This window comes from Hylobates moloch, unplaced genomic scaffold (assembly GCF_009828535.3).
Source record: "Hylobates moloch isolate HMO894 unplaced genomic scaffold, HMol_V3 SCAFFOLD_34, whole genome shotgun sequence".
In the NCBI taxonomy this organism is placed as follows: domain Eukaryota; kingdom Metazoa; phylum Chordata; class Mammalia; order Primates; family Hylobatidae; genus Hylobates; species Hylobates moloch.
In genome coordinates this window covers 2,821,841-2,840,256 of record NW_026652309.1, presented here as the reverse complement: position 1 = coordinate 2,840,256, position 18,416 = coordinate 2,821,841, and the positions used below count along the sequence as shown (strand labels likewise).

At 43.2% G+C, this 18,416-nt stretch overlaps 1 protein-coding gene across 6 annotated transcripts in view; it reads left to right on the top strand.

The window, feature by feature from the left end:
* Positions 1-18,416, top strand: part of LOC116463354 (probable aminopeptidase NPEPL1) — a 63,484-nt gene that overhangs the window by 14,412 nt on the left and 30,656 nt on the right. For 4 of the 6 annotated variants that reach the window (XM_032146427.2, XM_032146425.2, XM_032146424.2 and 1 more), the window contains 7 exons: positions 1,907-2,014; positions 2,401-2,541; positions 3,711-3,873; positions 4,920-5,011; positions 5,562-5,705; positions 7,619-7,699; positions 10,188-13,860. In XM_032146427.2, coding sequence (XP_032002318.1) covers positions 1,907-2,014; positions 2,401-2,541; positions 3,711-3,873; positions 4,920-5,011; positions 5,562-5,705; positions 7,619-7,699; positions 10,188-10,292 — 834 coding nt within the window. In that variant the 3' untranslated portion in view covers positions 10,293-13,860. Of the gene's footprint in view, positions 1-1,906; positions 2,015-2,400; positions 2,542-3,710; positions 3,874-4,919; positions 5,012-5,561; positions 5,706-7,618; positions 7,700-10,187; positions 13,861-18,416 lie in introns of those variants that run through there. The other 2 variants (XM_032146411.2, XM_032146420.2) reach the window with 2 other exon arrangements.

Below are 18,416 nucleotides of genomic sequence, written 5' to 3'. Positions count from 1 at the left end.
AGTTTCTAACTCACCTAGTTTTTATGAGGATTAAAATAATTTCAAGAATGTAAAATTCCTATTGATGAACTCTTAAAACTAAACAGAAGGTAGTGGTGGTGGAGAATTACCACTTCACGGCCTGGGAGCCCCAGACAGTGCGGGTTTTGATGCCACACCATTTGTTTAAGAAATGACACTGGCCCTGCAGCATCCGTGCCGCGCTTGAGCACCGGTGGGCTTAATCACGGCTCCTGCACGCGCTGGGATTAGTGAATGGGGCCTAGTCCTTCCAGCGTGGTCATTGCCCAAGATGTGCTCCCTGAGTGGACACGTGCCCCAGAGCACACAGAAAGCCTGAAGCAGATGGTGGCAGAACCACCCCAGGGCGTGCAGGGAGGTTGATGGTGAAGATGCCAATTTGCTTTTAAGAATTTTACTGTGAACTCTTTAGGATTTAGGGCCTATTACTTGAAGTGTTCTTTTAATCTAAGTTTTTCTTTATATGATATTTTCCCCCCTTCATCTGTGGACTTTAAAATTTTGTCTTGTTCCTTTATTATTAGAAAAGCAAATAAGTATTTAATGAATGAAAAAATAAATTTAGTTAAATGCAAGGAAGAGGGAAGAAAAGCATATGAATTTTTCACCCAACTCTACAGTATGATTTAGAAAATTTCCAAAGTATTATCTGTAAAGGACTTTTATAGATTATTTTCCATTATATTTTGATCATCATTTGGATCTTTTGAAACTGGCATTTAAAAATTCTGAGCTCTGGAGGGCACCTCAAATGCTTTTCAACCCATTCACTGCCTGCAGGCAAGAAAACAGCTTAACCATGCCAAACCCATGATTTCCCTCTTTTTTTTTTTTTTTTTTTTTTGAGACAGAGTCTCGCTCTTGTTGCCCAGGCTGGAGTGCAATGGTACGATCATGGCTCACTGCGACCTTCACCTCCTGGGTTCAAGGGATTCTCCTGCCTCAGCCTCCCGAGTAGCTGGGATTACAGGTGTAAGCCACCATGCCCAGTTAATTTTTGTATTTTTAGTAGAGAATGGTTTTCACCATTTTGGCCAGGCTACTCTTGAACTCCTGACCTCAGATGATCTGCCCGCCTCGGCCTCCCAAAGTGCTGGGATTACAGGCGTGAGCCACCGCGCCCACCTGATTTCCCTCCCATTCTTAAAAGCTTTCTACCGCAGTGTCTTATATAGTTAAACAGGAACCATCGATACCATTTCAAAATAAGGGGAAATGTTCCCTGTGGACATTTAACTGAAGAAAAGAAATGACAGTGTAAGATTGCATTGAGATCTTAAGGATTGCTTTTGCCAAATGGTAGATAATTTGCTAGTGGTTTTAGGCAGTTGTTTCACACATCTTAACACATGGTTAATGATTGTGTGACTGAGATAACTGGATCAGCCCTATTTCCAAAATAAGCTAAGTGTATTTAAGTAAACCTTGCTACTATTGAGCATTTTGTAGTTGTTTCACTTACTGCCTAGTTTTTTTTTTTCACTTGTAACTGATCACATGAATCATTGAGGTTCATGCCGTTCTATCACAGTACTAGTAGTAAGAGGTCTTTATTTTAAGGATCTTTTGTTGACTTTTTCATTACATTTCTGTAGCCAGATCAAGTCAAATTCACGTTCTCAAGTATGTCCGAGGAAATTAAGAGCTGGTGCATGAAAAGATAGGAAAACAATCCAAATCCTAGCAGTTATCAAAAGCAAGTTTTATAATACAGGCAAGTGCATTCACTCCTTTCTATATATTTTCAGGGAGCAACATTTAAGAGAGAGTAAACATTCACTCCTTTCTGTATCTTTTCAGGGAGCAACATTTAAGAGAGAGTAAGAGTATTTGTATCTAAATTGGATTGGAATAATTTTTTTCCTGTCCCTTTACTTTCCTGTAGCTTGCTGATGACCGTATGGCACTGGTGTCAGGCATCAGCTTAGATCCAGAAGCAGCGATTGGTGTGACAAAACGGTCACCTCCTAAGTGGGTGGATGGAGTGGATGAAGTAAGTTGCATGTTAGTTTCATACCATCTTGTTTCTTAAGTAATTATGACAACGTATTTTAAGATATCTGTCATATAAATGAATTTGGCTACACTTGAATGTATATTTCTGGAAATACTAGCTTTAGGTTAAGTTGTCTATGTGTGTGTTAATGATTTTAGCTGTAGTTTTAACATTGGTAGTAACTGCCTGAATTATAGGAAGAAATTGAAACCCCATGCAACAAGGAAGAATGTGATTTTCTGGTAATTTGAATTAAAAGCTGCTCACACATCAGCAAGCCAACAAGTTTGCTGAAGACCGAATTCTGTATGCTGAGTGTAGCTGATGGAGGCAGACCATAGCATGCCTGGCATCAGTGGAGTTCTGTGACTTCATTTGCTTAGATTCAGTATGATGTTGGCCGGATTAAGCAGAAGATGAAAGAATTGGCCAGCCTTCATGACAAACATTTAAACAGACCCACCCTGGATGACAGCAGCGAAGAGGAACATGCCATTGAGATAACTACCCAAGAGATCACTCAGGTGAGGAGTGCAAGGGAGTCCTGGGGAAACCAGCGAGCCTTCTCATGGCAATCTCAAAAACTAGAGTGTTACTCAAAATCAGTCTCCTGGAGTTCATTTCCCAACCTGAAGTTCTCAAAGGGACCTCAGGAGGCCCTGAAGTCCTCCAGCTGTCAGCTTAGGTACCTGTGAGGCCTTGGAGGTGTGGGGACTGTTTTTCAATTGTTGGCAGATACTGCTGTGGACTGATTAAGTAAATATGAAATTTCAAACATTATCGAGTTCAATCATTTGATTTTAAAATGTATAACTAATATCGTATACTAGTGTTAAGAAATTTTAATGCTAAAATATAGTCCTCATAATTGAAAAAACAACTTAGTATTCTAGAAAAAAATTTTTATAAAATATTAAATTTGATTAATTTTAAAATAATAGGACTAGTGTTTAAACTTCAGTGTTTACATTTTTTACTTAAGTCTCCTGGGTGCTAATTATCAGAGGAGTATGGTGCTTTGAGAAAAGCCCTGGGGTGTTGGAATGTTTGAATCCTGGCTCTTAGCAGTTTAACAGTTACACGATTCTCATTTAATCCCTCTGACTCTAATGTTCTCATCTGTGAAATGGGACTAATAATAATAGTACCATCCTCGTAGGATGCTTGTTAGGGATTAAATGAGAGGAATGCAATAATAATATGATATATGATAATACAGGTTGAACATTCCTAATCTGAAAATCTGAAATCCAAAATGCTCCAAAATTTGAAACTTTTTTTGTGTGCCAATATGACACTCAAAGGAATGCTCACTGGAGCATTCTGGATTTCGAATTTTCAGATTGGGGTACTCACCTAGTAGGTATTCTGCAAATATTCCAAAATCTCCCAAAATTTGAAATCCTAAACATTGCCAATCCCAAGCATTTTGGATGAGGGATACTCAGCCTGTCTAACATGATATGTGAGCAGCTGGGCACACAGCAGGCCCTACACAGCAGGAGCTGAAATCTAGTGAAATCTTTCTGTGTATATAAATTAAGCCGCAGATTCCTTTTATCTGTTCACCTTTCTCTAAACCAGACTGAGTGAACTGAGCCTCTCACTTCTCACTCTGGCTTGTGATTATGGCAGTGTTAGCAGAGGGGCTTCTCTCCCATGCTTGCCCTGAGCCTCGGGCTTGTTCTCTTAGCTCTTCCACAGGTGCCAGCGTGCCGTGCAGGCCCTGCCGAGCCGGGCCCGGGCCTGCTCCGAGCAGGAGGGGCGGCTGCTTGGGAACGTGGTGGCCTCGCTGGCGCAGGCCCTGCAGGAACTCTCCACCAGCTTCCGGCACGCACAGTCGGGCTACCTCAAACGTGAGTGCTGCCCGGGCCTAGTGAAGGGATTTTGAGTAAGAAAAGCACTTTATGTTTTCTTTTTTGCGACTATTTTTTCATTTAGTCCAGTACCTTTCATTGTTAGCTTTTGAACACGTTCATACCTTGTACAATAAGGGGAAGCCTCCTCATGTGAAACCCTGGCTTGGAATGAAGGCACAGCGTGGGGTACCAACCAAGGCTGGGGGAGGGCACCAAGATAGTTCAGCATCTTAGCAAACAAAATTTGTTTTGTGTCAAGCTGCAAGAATTTGAAAATCAACCAAGCACATTTTAAAAACCTGTTGTTTTCTAGATGTTGGGGTTTGGGAGAGCTGCTCTTCAATAGGTAAAAAGCAGTTGTTATTACTGAAAGCCACATATTTGCATAACAACCAAAGTGTTTGAGAGCACCTGAGAAACCCTCCCCAGGGTCCTTGAAACGCTTCCTCTGCTGGCACCACGGTTTCACCCAACAGACCTTTTCTTCCCAAATAGTGCAAAGCCAGATTTCAGCTCTCTTCTCATTCTAATCACCCTGTAAACTGGGTTTTTAAAAATTGCCATTGCAATCAATAAAGTCCCCACATACTCCAAAAAAACTTCAGTTTTCCCTCCCTCTGACAACTGGCATATTTGTATTTTAATTTTATTATTTCCAAAATTTGATTAGGGCCATATGGAATTCTTACTAGAGATACTTCTAGAGAGGAATACTGATTTTTTAAAATGTTTTGTAACAGCAGTTAGATTAAATATTTCTGCTTCACTTAGAGATTCTCAGATGGTTGTGTCATTTTTATCTTGGCATCAAGTGAATTGTGCACATTTACACTGTGACCTTGTCTTGAATAATCCCAAATGCCTGCATATTGTTGTATGTTTGTAATCCTTTACTCTCCCTCCACCCCCATTGGAGATAGGCTTCTTTAAAGCATCTCAATTTTGACTGTTGGAGTTTACTCTAGAATTCCCCCTTTTAATGGTAGAACAATACTTAGGATGGTTTACATATTCAAGTAAAATTGAATTCCTATCTGTGATAGGCATGAAGAATCGAGAGGAAAGATCCCAGCATTTTTTCGACACATCAGTACCACTAATGGATGATGGAGACGATAATACTCTTTACCATCGGGTATGCGAAGGGGCTGCAAAGCTGATTGCTGCGTATGTGCACCCCATTCTGCTTCTTTCACCTCCTAGACCTCGAACTTCTGTGCAGTGTCAGTGGATTGGTACAGTTGACTTGTATATTCATCAGGTTGTTTTGCAGCAGGTGGAAGAATAGCTGTACTGTTTCTTCCTTTCCAAAGGCCACAGGGAGACCTTGTAATCTGCTTTCCAGAGCCTTTGGGAAAGTGGTCAACACCCTGCCTTCTTAGGAAGAACCCAGAGAAACAGAGGGCTATCCCGGGGGTTTTGTTTATCTGCCCTTGCAGAGTTGGCAGACGTGGGCTGCTGTCTTCCCTGCTATGGCATCAGAGCTTTAGATCCTGCTGGTTTAGGGAATTTGAATCTTTCCTGTTAGGGAAAAATAAGTGCTTACTGTGCTTTGTAGAAATATTTTCAGAATTCATTTTCTTTAAATTATTTTCATTGTCTTTAAATTATATCTAAACAAGTACATCATAGCTTTCCTGAGAGGGAAAACAATCTATCCAACATACTGTGCACTGTCTTGCTAGGGTTTTACAGAGGACCAGTTAGTTCTGGTGGAGCAGAACACACTGATGGTGGAAGAGCGGGAGCGAGAGATTCGCCAGATTGTACAGTCCATTTCTGACCTGAATGAAATATTCAGGGACTTAGGAGCGATGATTGTAGAACAGGTACGTGAGCTGGCCTTCCTCGTGAATAGGTTTTTCTGCCATACTATCTGTTCCTTCTTTTTCCTGTACTCCTTTCAGGGAAAAAAATTGGAGCCAATTCTCCCAACATGTGTGTGCACCTGTCCTTTGCATATGTTTATGAATATATACATAGCAATCCTAATCAGAAAATACGAAGTTCAAAATGCTCCAGAATTCGAAACTTTTGAGTGTTGACATGATGCCACAAGTGGAAAATTCCTACACAAGACCTCATGTGACAGGTTGCAATCAAAACTTTGTTTTATGCACAAAACTAGTAAAAATATTGTGGCCAGGCATGGTGGCTCACATCTGTAATCCCAGCACTTTGGGGGGCTGAGGCACGTGGATCACCTGAGGTCAGCAGTTCGAGACCAGCCCGGTCAACATGGTGAAACCCCGTCTCTGCCAAAAATACAAAAAAATTAGCTGGGCGTGGTGGCAGGTGCCTGTAACAGCTACTCAGGAGGCTGAGGCAGGAGAATCGCTTGAACCCGGGAGGTGGAGGTTACAGTGAGCCGAGATTGCACCATTGCACTCCAGCCTGGGCAACAAGAGTGAAACTCTGTCTCAAAAAAAAGAAAAAAAAAAAAAAATATATATATATATATATATATATATAGTATAAAATTACTTTCAAGCCATGTATATAAGGTATACGAAACATTAATGAATTTTGTGTTTAGACTTGGGTCCCATCCAGACTATCTCATTATGTGTATGCAAATATTCCAAAATCTAAAAAAAAATTCCCAAATCCAAAACACTTCTGGTCTCAAGCTTTTCAGATAAGGGATACTCAGCCTGTATATGTGTGTATTTACAAATTATATACATAGGCTACTGTCATTCCCTATAAGAATATTAATAAATTTTTTTGATAAAAAATAAATAGAAGTACTAATATTCTCTTCCCATGCCTCGAGGGTACTCACGTGAGCACCCTACTCTAGAGACCTATTGACTCTGACCAAGCTCAGCAATGATTCTGATGCTATAGAAGATTTCCCTTCTAATTTTGGCAGGTTATTGTGTAATGGCAATTGGAACCACTAGCTTTCAAGTAGAATTAAATTGTTGTTCACCGTTAAAATCTGATTAGGGCATTTTATTATCTTGCCAGCAGGGATTTGGGTCCTGATCCCCCTGAAACCAACTGCAGAATGGAGTGTTCAGGCTCTGGAAGATCCAGTTACATTAATTACTCCAGCGGTTCCCAGTGAGCTGCTATCTCTTCTAATCCAGCATGTTTCCAATAAAAGCTCTGTTCTTGCTCATAGCCCAGTGTCCGCTTCTTCCAATTTGTGTTAAGAGATTAAACAATTAAACATCTTCCTCTTGAGTCCAAATTTTTAATTTTCAGTGGTAGACTGGAGTTTACCATTCCCTGCTCTGACCCATAGAGATGTACATCCACGTTTATAGACATGATAGTCAGTTTGCAGGTCTACTCACAACAGGGTCGAGCTTACCTGGTGTTCTCTGCTTACTTGAATCCAAGTATGTAGGCAGCAAATGGGCACAGAGCTTCTGTGCTGTTCAGAGCCTCTGTGCTGTTCAGAGCCTCTGTCCACTGAACCATAGATTTTTTAAGGCCCCAGTAAGTCTGAATATGACATATTCTATGGCAGCTAAAAGCAGTAAGGAAACCTCAATCTGTCAGTACTTCTTTCTCGTGAGCTAAACGTGATGGCACTAACCAGCATTCTGCCATCGAGCTCCTGACACTGCTTGAGGGAGAACTCCAGAGCCCTCGTGTGTACCTGCAGCACACAGGGAAGGAAAACATCATCTTATGGATGATGATGTCTGTAATTTGCATATCTCATTTTTGACGTTCAGTTTTCCCAGTTGCCATTGTTAATCGTCTGTAACTGTCATTTATTACCTAGGGTACAGTCCTTGACAGAATTGACTATAATGTTGAACAGTCCTGTATCAAAACTGAAGATGGTTTGAAACAGCTTCACAAGGTAATATGTCTTTCAAGACTTGGGGATTTTAGGAACTATTTTCAAATAATCAAGAATTGGTAAGAGGGCTCTTTTCCACCATAACGATCTTCAGCATTCTTGTTTGTGTTGTCCACTCTCAATACAGTAGTGTAAAAAGGGATTTATCATTTCATTTAAAGCCAATTGTGGGGGCTGTTGCTGTTTTATTGCAGTTAATGATTCCAGGTGTATCTCACACTTAAATCCAAAATTGCTAAGAACTCCTTTTTGTGACAGTAAATTCTAAAGGGATTGGAGTTCTTCCTTTTAGAAAATATTTCATTCTTTTCTGATGCTTCTTGTTTTAGGAAATCAATTGGGCATTTGCTAAAATACGTGTTGAAAATCTGTCTGCTTGTTGCCGCTGACTTGGGCCTCTCTTGTGACACATTCCTGATGAATTGCTGATGGAGAATCATTCTGGAGAAGATAAAAATCTAATTTTCTCTTTAATTACCACAGCATATCTGTATTACCTTGAGAAAAGAAAAGTTTGTTGAAGTGAGAGTAGTAATTCTTTTATCCTGTGCTAATAAGGTAGCTGTTTCAGGGATGTTTTTATGATATTCTTTCTTTTAAAAAAATAGATTGAAAGCATCTTAGGAATCTTATCAGTTATGAGAAACATGCATAAATGGCTGAGACTCTCATATATAATTGGTTACATATTTTCTTTAAAAGGAATATAACAATACTTCACAAATTAAATAATATCCATTTCTTTGTATCTTTGAGACCCAGTGGAGTTTCTAGCCATATAATGAGTGTTTTGCCAATTCACTATTGGACTGCTCTACCATTTTTCTAAAATCAGTCGCTTCCTGTACCAGAGATCGCCCCATCTAATAGCAGTATTGGGTTTACAAAAAGTCAGCCCTTGCACCAGTCTAACCAGAAGCCCTGAGCTGTCTTTTCAGGGGGTTGCCACGTGTGGGTGGATATGAGACTCCAGCCTGTGGTGGGGAAGGGAATCCGTCTGACCTCGTCTATGCAGGGTTTTTTTAAGCATTTAGATTAATTTGGTTGCCAAGCCCTGTCTATTAAAAGTGAAAACTAACTTTAGTTTCTCACTCGGTAATACCCAGGTTTTGATGTGCTGCTGAATTATGCATTGGTTTTGAAGTTTCTTAAATAAAAACTAGTGAAATATGTTTTGTAATATAACACAGATAAAAGGAAAAGCTTTCTCTGCGGGAGTGAGCAAATCTAGTGGGAACTAAAAATTTTGTTTTAGGTTCTACTTTATAAATCATTTTGAGAGGTTTTACAGTATATTATTTAGTATTGGCTTCCCTGGTGTTCTGGGTTACTTATTAGAAAAGTCAGCGTGCTCCATCTTCCCTCCAGCCACAAGGCTGTAGGCAGCACGCGCGGCTGGCCGCGTGCTCGGCAGTCGGCTAGTCTAAGGGTGATTGAGCGTCGGGAGCTGCTCCCCATGACCGGACTGTCCGGTGCTGTCCCCTGCCTGATGTTTCCTCCTGGTGGATGAGGGACTCCTCCAGGTGGGCGGGCAGGCTCACTTAGGAAACAAGCCCACCGCGGGGGATGGAGCAGGAGGGATTGCCATTCTCGCCAGGGCTGCCTTCCCGCTGTCTCCTCCTCCCTCCTGTGCCATAGCAAGGTCTGGAAGAGGCAGCGCATGTTCTCCCTGGACGTGCCTCCCGGCGCCCTCCGAACTCTGCTGTCCTCTGGCTCTCCTTTCTCAGTGCTGTGTGTCTTTCGCCAGCCAGGTGGGGCCCTTTGGCATTTCTCTACCAGGCATGATGGAGTTCCCGCTCCTGCCGAGCTTCTAGGATGCGATGTTCAGGTGAAGAGATGTGCAGGGTGCGGCCTCGTCCCCAGATTGAGCTTGGAGGACTCCTTTGCTGTATCGTTAGCGGCACTGGGGGGACGCGCCTCGGAGGGATCTTTCTGCATATGACATCCATGGGGCACACGTGTCTGTTTTTATTTCAAAGGATGAGTTCTTGTTTCCAAATTTAGGGGAGGTCGAAATGGGGCCTCTTTGGGGTGTCTGTTGCCTACCTGCCAGGTACGGTCCTCCAGCCCGTTGTTTCCTTCCGCGGTGAAGGAACTGTGCATTCGCTCCAGGAACACGGACCGGGAACAGGCAGCCCGTGCTGCAGGGGCGCTTGCCACGGCCTGTAGGAGGAGAAGCAAGGAGAAGCAGGCCCAGCTGCACCCGGAAGCATGAGCTTTCACTTCCCTGTCAGCCTTTGTCTTAGTAGTAGGTTTCCAACAAGTCCATTTCCACATCCAGGGTAAATAAGCAGCATCGGGATCATGGGGCTCTTCCACTCCTGGTGATTGAATTCCCTGGGATTGATGGAGGGATTACAATCATGTAGCCTGTAGCAGAGACCTCAGTCACCGTGCAGAGAGATGTGGCAGCCTCATTCTGGAAACGAGTGACCTGATTTGGGATTTTGGGGAAAATGACGGCCTTTTTTCCCTCCTCTTTCTGTAGGCAGAACAGTATCAAAAGAAGAATCGGAAGATGCTTGTGATTTTAATATTATTTGTCATCATCATTGTGCTCGTTGTTGTCCTCGTTGGCGTGAAGTCTCGATAAGTGGCATTGGGTTTTCGTGTGTGCCGCACGTGTGGATCTCCCGGGTGTGAGGGGCTTGGCCTGCGCCCCGCCAGCTGCCCGCAGAGGTGCAGCCTCGAGGAATCTGAGGGCGTCGGGGCAGCGAACCTTTCCATCCACGGACTCCTCCTCCCCTAGTCCTGCTCAAGCGGTCCAGGGAATGGGTTTTTGTTTTTCCTTCGTTGTTGAGAATTTAAGGACCTTTGATACTGCTGCACAATAGAGATTGAGTTCTGGGATCAGTTATAATATATATTTTTTTTAGAAAGAGAAAATGAGCTGAGAGTTTACAGGCACTGCAGAAGCTGTTCAGTATTATATGTGTATATGCTATTTTTTTAGCAGCCATGTCTGAGCAGAATGTTAAAATAATTTTTGGAAAAATTTTCTTTAAACCATCTGGTTTTTAAGAAATTTGGTACCAAAAATTGATGAGTAGAGGTAAAAATGCCTCTTCATCTTTCTCTATATATTTTCCAGTTGAAAACAAAGAAGTCCTTTAAGAATTTATAATCCGTTCCCCATTAACTTAATTTAGCTTTTCCATCACTGTTAATGATCAGAGTAACAAAGTGTGAAAAATAAGAAACCATCATTGATGTTAATTAACACATTTAGATGGGCCAGTTAAAACAGCTTCATAAGTTTAAATTAATTGCAAATGGAATATTCCTCATTTAAAATTTTTGCACTGCATTTTCTACTGTAAACCAAAAGAGGTTACTAAGCAAAACCACCTAAATTTAAATTGGTGATTTAAATGAATCTCACATTAAAAGAAAGCTTGACAGTGTTAGGAAAGCCACCAGACTCAGCCAGTGTGTCCCCATGGGCATCCCCAGCCATCCTTGCTCAATCCATTACTTATATACTAACTACATAATGACCTGTTCAAACCAGACTCTATTTAATGAACTGTGAATTTACACAGAGGCCATTTTAAATGGGTCACCCCATTTAGGATTAGTGGATCTCAAATTATTAACCAAACATCACTCCATTTCAAAGTAAAATATTCCACCTGCGATTTGATTTATTGGCTCTTCCGTTGCCACTGAGCAATGCCCAGGAAGCAGGCACATTGCCAAGGACTGGGGGCATCTTGACTAGGAAGCTCCTCGTTTGTGTGAGCGTGGGTCAGATCGCCAAAGTAGGACTTCATCGTTTACCTACCTATTATCAACATGGTGCTTGAATATATTCCTATAACTGTAGAACAGTGTGGAAAGTGATGGTAACTTTGAAGTTGTTCATGTTATATTGGCTTTGTTTTAATTGACACCAGTAGAGTTTTAATGGTCTCTGTGTAAATTTTAATGGCTTTTCCATTGTTTTTGCTTCTCTTAAAAAGTTTAAGAAGAATATGACCTCATTAAATGTGCTATGTTTTATTTGGACCAGTCACATAAAATGTCTCTCTAGAATTGACTTTGAAGTTGTTTACAGAAATTTAAACTCCGGCCGGGCGCGGTGGCTCACGCCTGTAATCCCAGCACTTTGGGAGGCCGAGGCGGTCGTATCACGGGGTCAGGAGATCGAGACCATCCTGGCTAACACGGTGAAACCCCGTCTCTACTAAAAATACAAAAAAAAATTAGCCGGGCGAGGTGGCGGACGCCTGTAGTCCCAGCGGGAGGCTGAGGCAGGAGAATGGCGTGAACCCCAGGGGGCGGAGCCTGCAGTGAGCCGAGATCGCGCCACTGCACTCCAGCCTGGGTGAAAGAGTGAGACTCCGTCTCAAAAAAAAAAAAAAAAAAAAGAAATTTAAACTCAATTCCAGAGATTGAAGTTGTCCAAACAGCTCATGGACTTAACATCCAAATCCAAACCCCTGCCCAGCCTTCCCTTTCCAAGTTGGTGCCACCTCCAGGTAGCCATTGGTGGTTTTCTTATTACTGATGTGGCTGTGGAATGATAAGGTCCTAGAGGGGCCCTGGCATTTCAGGAAGCAGACCTGGTATTCCCTGACAAACATTGTTTAGGAAAGAGGGCTGGAGGATAAGAAGCCAGCACCTCATCAGTCAGCCCTGCAATGTGAGACTTCCATAGCTGTTGAGTCACTGCAGGTGTTCTTTCATCCCAGCTGATTTTCACCCATGGTTGAGACGTTCGTTCCAAGTTAGATCTGCTGCTCTTAGGAGTGGGGCTGTCCAAATTAGGGAACTTGCCTCAAAAACAGTCCACAGTGGCAATACTGGATTTCTGTTCAAGCTTTTTAAAGTGCTGAGTCTTACAAACCCCTGAAGGAAAGTGACCCTTTAAGAGAGGATCATCATTTATTTATATTTATTTTCACCAAATAGTGTGATGAGGGTTGGTTTTTGTTCCCTCAACCCATTTGGGTAAAATAACAGATCTGATTAGAAACTGTTTTAAGGAGGGGCTCGGCGCGGTGGCTCACGCCTGTAATCCCAGACTTTGGGAGGCCAAGGCGGTCACGAGGTCAGGAATTTGAGACCAACCTAGCCAACATGGTGAAACTCCGTCTCTACTAAAAATACAAAAATTAGCCGGGTGGGACACGCCTGTAATCCCAGCTACTCAGGAGGCTGAGGCAGGAGAACCGAACCCGGGAGGCAGAGGTTGCGGTGAGCCGAGATCACACCACTGCACTCCAGCCTGGGTGACAGAGCGAGACTCCATCTCAAAAAAAAAAAAAAAAGAAATTGTTTTAAGGATCCTGTCTGGGTGGTGGGAGAAATGTCCCATTCCACCTGAAGCCAGGGCGCTGGGTTTCCCAAGGTGGGAGAGAGACAGACCCAGCCTGGAGCTGGCCCTAGGCCTGTGTGCTGACTTCTTGGGGTCCTCAAACCACGGTATTTTTCTGTTGAGCCTGTACTTGGGGGGAGATCAGTAGCATTTGAGGAAGTAAGAGAAAAGAATCATGGTACCTCAGGGTTTCTTTCCCTTTACCCACTGGCAGCCATTGTCTGTGGGCACTTCATGCTTTTCCGCACTCTGTTGGGCCATGGAGGTAGCTATCATCCAGGCCAGTCTCCTCTGCCTGGGATGCACCCTCTGAGAGGAGGCCTAGCAGGGCAGGCTCCCTCTGGGCATCCCTGGACGCAGCCTCTGGACACATGCCTCCTTTAAAGTGTCCGGGGGCGGCTCAGATTGAGTGGAGGTAGAAGGAGAAACAGACATGTTTACCATGCATTTTCCAAAGCTCCTGATCTTTCCCAAGATTGTAACTGAAAACTGCTGTCCTTGTTTTGTTTGTTTTGGGGGTGGTGGTGCTGGCTGGGCCATGCTTGTGAAGTCTCTGATTTAACGGATTCACTGTTTTCTCTGCTAATTGAGAGAGCGTTATTTACATTATTTATTTGTTTTGACACAAGTGCTTTCAGTGTTTTATCCTAGCTAATGGCTTCTTAAAGGTAATAAAACCCTTCCAACGTAATTGGTCAGATAAAACTTTTTTTCTTGTATGCTTAAATAAAGCAATTAGTGAAGCGCTTCTATCCAAAATGACTTTTTTGTCCTTTTTTAAAACCAATTTACTGTTACTGGAAACTTTTTGTACAATAAAGCAATCATGCAGATTAAAGAACATCCTGCAATCCTAGTATTAATTTTAACAATGGGTTCATGTTTTCTTCCAGTGCATTTGTGTCAGGGAAGGGCTTGGCCAGTTTTGTGATCCTCTGGGCCCCTGACTCTTTGTTTTGTGCCTGAGGCCTTTGCCTCAGTATCTGAAAGTAGATCTATCTAATGGATGCTTTCAAAGGGACAATCTATTTGCTATCCAATATACAAAAAGAACAACTGCCTAAAAGGCAGATAATTATTTTTCTTATGAAAATATATGCTTTATATACATACCAAGAAACATTTGGAAATCTCCAAATCTGTGATGTGCCTTGTTGAGAAGCAATTCTTACACACAGGCTCTAGGAGACTTGACTTTCTAAATGACTTTGTTTCCTACTCTGTTACACCAAAAACTTCAGAGACAAGTGTCTGCCAGTTTAACTCAAAGCCAAGACTATGTTTCCCCTTGATTGTGCCTGTCCTGGGGTCCTCCAAGGAGGACCTTTGTCCTAAAACTCGACTTTGATGCATATGTTTTGCTGGTGGGAGATGTGGACCTGAATGACGGGGTATGTGGTTTCATCACCAGAACCTATACAAACAAAAAATAGCTGTCATGTCAGGTCTCTTTGGCGCACTTGGCGTTTGGTTCTGAGGTGCTGCAGCGACTCAAAAGCAGTACCCTTCAGAGCCTGTCGACAAACCACACTAAAGAAACAACCTTCTCCTCTTGCACTCTCACCTTGTTTTTTGTTTAGAAATTACATTTCCCCAACTCACATGTTGGCCACTGGCTCTGTCCAAGAATCAAATCCACTCTCAAGGGAGAGACGTTTGCCATAGGGTTCAAGAATATTCTGACCGGCAATGATATTTAATAACATTAAAGAAATCCTCCATCCCGAAGGGGACCACATAAAGGTGGCAACACCTCTTTGGTGACCTCTTGGGTTATGTTCTCAGCTGAGTCCTTGGTGGCCCAGTCTTGAACCAGCACTACAAGATTATGCAGACGCAGTCTGAAGAAGCATTGCTGTCAGTGGAGAGCTGCAGGATGCCACCAATGACTTGGAGGCATGACTTGCCAGGAGGCCTGGAAGTAGGGGGCCACTGGGGTATCCATTTGAATGCTCACTTTGACAGCAGGTAAACAGGCTGGATATAGATTTCCTCTGTGAAATGTAGCAGCCATCCTATAAGAAGTCTGATCCTGATCCAACGTTTGAGCAATCTAGAATCCTTCTTGGTCCGTCTGCCGTAGTTCTGTAGCCACAACAAAATTTACCTCGCCTGTACCATTTCTGTCTAAATCTAATAGGATAGCATGTCATTCTACGTGCAGACTTAATTGTGATCATCAGCATCCCTTACTCTAGTCAAGCCGTGTGGGACCATGCGGAGAGATCTTTTCACAGAAGGGATGTCCCTGACTGGGTGTAGGGAAGACAGCTCATCACAAAGCCTTCCTGCTTCTCTGTGGTTCTAATTCATCGATTAGTTATGGTAAGTTTCCATTCCTTCTAAGATGTAGGTAGGCAGACCTGGTTCATCCAACATGAACTACATTTCAGAACTTAGCACTGTGCATGCACACAAATGCATGCCTAGAATTGTATATCTTGGTGTATGTTAGCTCTTAAAAACGAATTTTCTTGGCCAGGTGCAGTGGCTCATGCCTATAACCCCAGCACTTTGGGAGGCCAAGACAGGTGGATTGCTTGAGGTCAGGAGTTCGAGACCAGCCTGGCCAACATAGTGAAACCCCATCTCTACTAAAATACAACAATTAGCTGCGTGTGGTGGCACACGCCTGTAAACCCAGCTACCAGGGAGGCTGAGGCAGGAGAATTGCTTGAACCCAGGAGGCAGAGGTTGCAGTATGCCAAGATTGTGCCACTGCACTCCAGCCTGGGCAACAGAGCGAGACTCTGTCTAAAAAAAAAAAAGCCGGGTGCAGTGGCTCACACCTCTAATCCCAGCACTTTGGGAGGCCTAGGCAGGCGGATCACAAGGTCAGGAGATCAAGCCATCCTGGCTAACATGGTGAAATCCCATCTCTACTAAAAATACAAAAAATTAGCAGGGCATTGTGGCAGGCACCTGTAGTCCCAGCTACTCGGGAGGCTGAGGCAGGAGAATGGTGTGAACCCGGGAGGCAGAGCTTGCAGTGAGCCAAGATCACACCACTGCACTCCAGCCTGGGCGACAGAGCGAGACTCCATCTCAAAAAAAAAACTAATTTTCTCGACCACCCAGAGGTCACTTCTAACTTTGTTGCCTGATGGTTTTCTTTAATTCTATTTTGAAAACAACCTCCTCCCAAGTGATGGGTATTAGAAGGAACTAATGAGAACCCTGGGTGCAAGCAGAGACTTTTAGCATGTATGAAAGTGCTTCTGATTTAGGACTTGGAGTTAGACGGTGGGTGTCAGCTGCGTGTGTCTTGTCCCCAACTCCTTGCCACCCTCGGATAGACGTCATGGTACCAGTCTATGGCCAGGCTTTCTTACTACACAAAGGGACATTCCATGGAGTCAAATGGCAGAGACTTGTGTACAATTATCTGGTCAATTGAGGCAAAAGAAAATAATCATTTGTCCAATTGTCCAAATTAGCTCTCTGGATTGTCCTGAATGCTCAGGGTAACTGTGGTTCTCCACTTCAGTTCCGTAATCTGGCTAAGATGGACCATTTAAATGAGGCTCCATTCAACACAATGCACATTTAAATGAGGCTCAGTTACAAGAGACCACTGGGCTTAGCATTTTCTATTTGTCAACTATAATTCTATAATTGCTTTTAGCTAATCATCCAAATGATTACATGTTGTAATGGAGGCAGAAGACCTTCATATGCATCATTTGGTCTCTTTTTCTCAGAGGAAGTGCTGAGGGATCAAATGTTTTGTGTGTGTGTGTGTGTGTGTGTGTGTGTGTGTGTGTGTGTGTTTTAACTTGGTGTTCTGACCCACAACACCATAATAGACCTCCATTTTCATCAACGGTGGGGGAATGAGAACAACGCCCCCCATCCCAACATCCCCCTTTTCCAGAGGGGGAAACTGAGACCCAAGTTTCCCTCTTGTCAAGGCCACAGGACTAGAACTAGAATCGTCAGCTTTCTGATTTCCAGATCAGGACGATTTCTGCTTATGCCATTTTAATTTTTCATTTCTTTCCATAAAATTAAATGACCTTCTTCAAGAAAGATTTAATGGTCAAGATGCGATTTGGTAAAAAGCTTCCTCAAGGATTTTTTTCTTATTACAAAGATGGGACCGGCTGAGGCTGAGAGAGATTTGCAAGCAGTGGTATGTCATTATCCCCAGCTCAGTTTTTTGTGTAATTGGTGTGAAGAGATTGCTGCTGATGAATCAGCCTGCTGCTCGACAGAAAATAATGATTCTTTTGTGACGTGAGTCAGTGTACGTACGTGTATGTTTGTGGTTGTTTATGAAAGGTATGTGTGTATATAAAACGCTTATCAAGATGGATAATGTCATTTTAAAGTGGTAAATAATAAAAAATAGTCCTGAGCAAAACTGATTTTACAATTGCCTGAGAATGCAGCACTTCATTTTAACACTATGCAATGGCTAGAAATTGATTTTTTTTTTTAAATCCAATTAAGCCTCAAGGTTGGTTATCCATTTAAAAGGTCGCATGAGTTAAACAATGACAGTACCTTCAGTTCGTGCTAATAAATTTGCACAGAACTTCAGCACTTACATCGTGTGCCTCACAGAGGCATACATTTTGTATCTGCACAACACTGAATTACCAAAGTCCCTGCAGTGGTACAGATACGCCAGCATACCCTGGACCCCAACTGGGGGAGTCCCTGAGCTGACCACCGGCCCTATCACCTCTTCCACTTAGATCCCCGAAGCACCCCCCACCCCAGAGTGCTGAGTCCTTCCATCTACCTGGCCCCCTTTTCTGTGGCCCCAAGAGCATTGAGAGACGAAAAGTTGCCTCTCATTTAAAAGGGGGGAGAAAAGATGTATTCACTACTTGGTTTTGTGTGCTGCCGAGTTTATAATATAACAGATAAATCCTGTTTTAAAAATAGTACTTTATAGTGTGTATTTACTGTGTATTCATAGTGCATTAAGAAAAAGACTTCTGCCGGGCGCGGTGGCTCACGCTTGTAATACCAGCACTTTGGGAGGCCGAGGCAGGCGGATCACGAGGTCAGGAGATCGAGACCATCCTGGCTAACACGGTGAAACCCCGTCTCTACTAAAAATACAAAAAATTAGCCAGGCATGGTGGCGGGCGCCTGTAGTCCCAGCTACTCAGGAGGCTGAGGCAAGAGAATGGCGTGAACCTGGGAGGCGGAGCTTGCAGTGAGCCGAGATTGCAACACTGCACTCTAGCCTGGGCGACAGAGCCAGACTCCGTCTCCAAAAAAAAAAAAAAAGGAAATAAACACTTCGGCCGGGCACGGTGGCTCACATCTGTACTCCCAGCACTTTCAGAGGCCGAGATGGGCAGATCACCTGAGGTCAGGAGTTCGAGACCAGCCTGCCCAACATGGTGAAACCCCGTCCCTACTAAAAATACACGCCCAGCT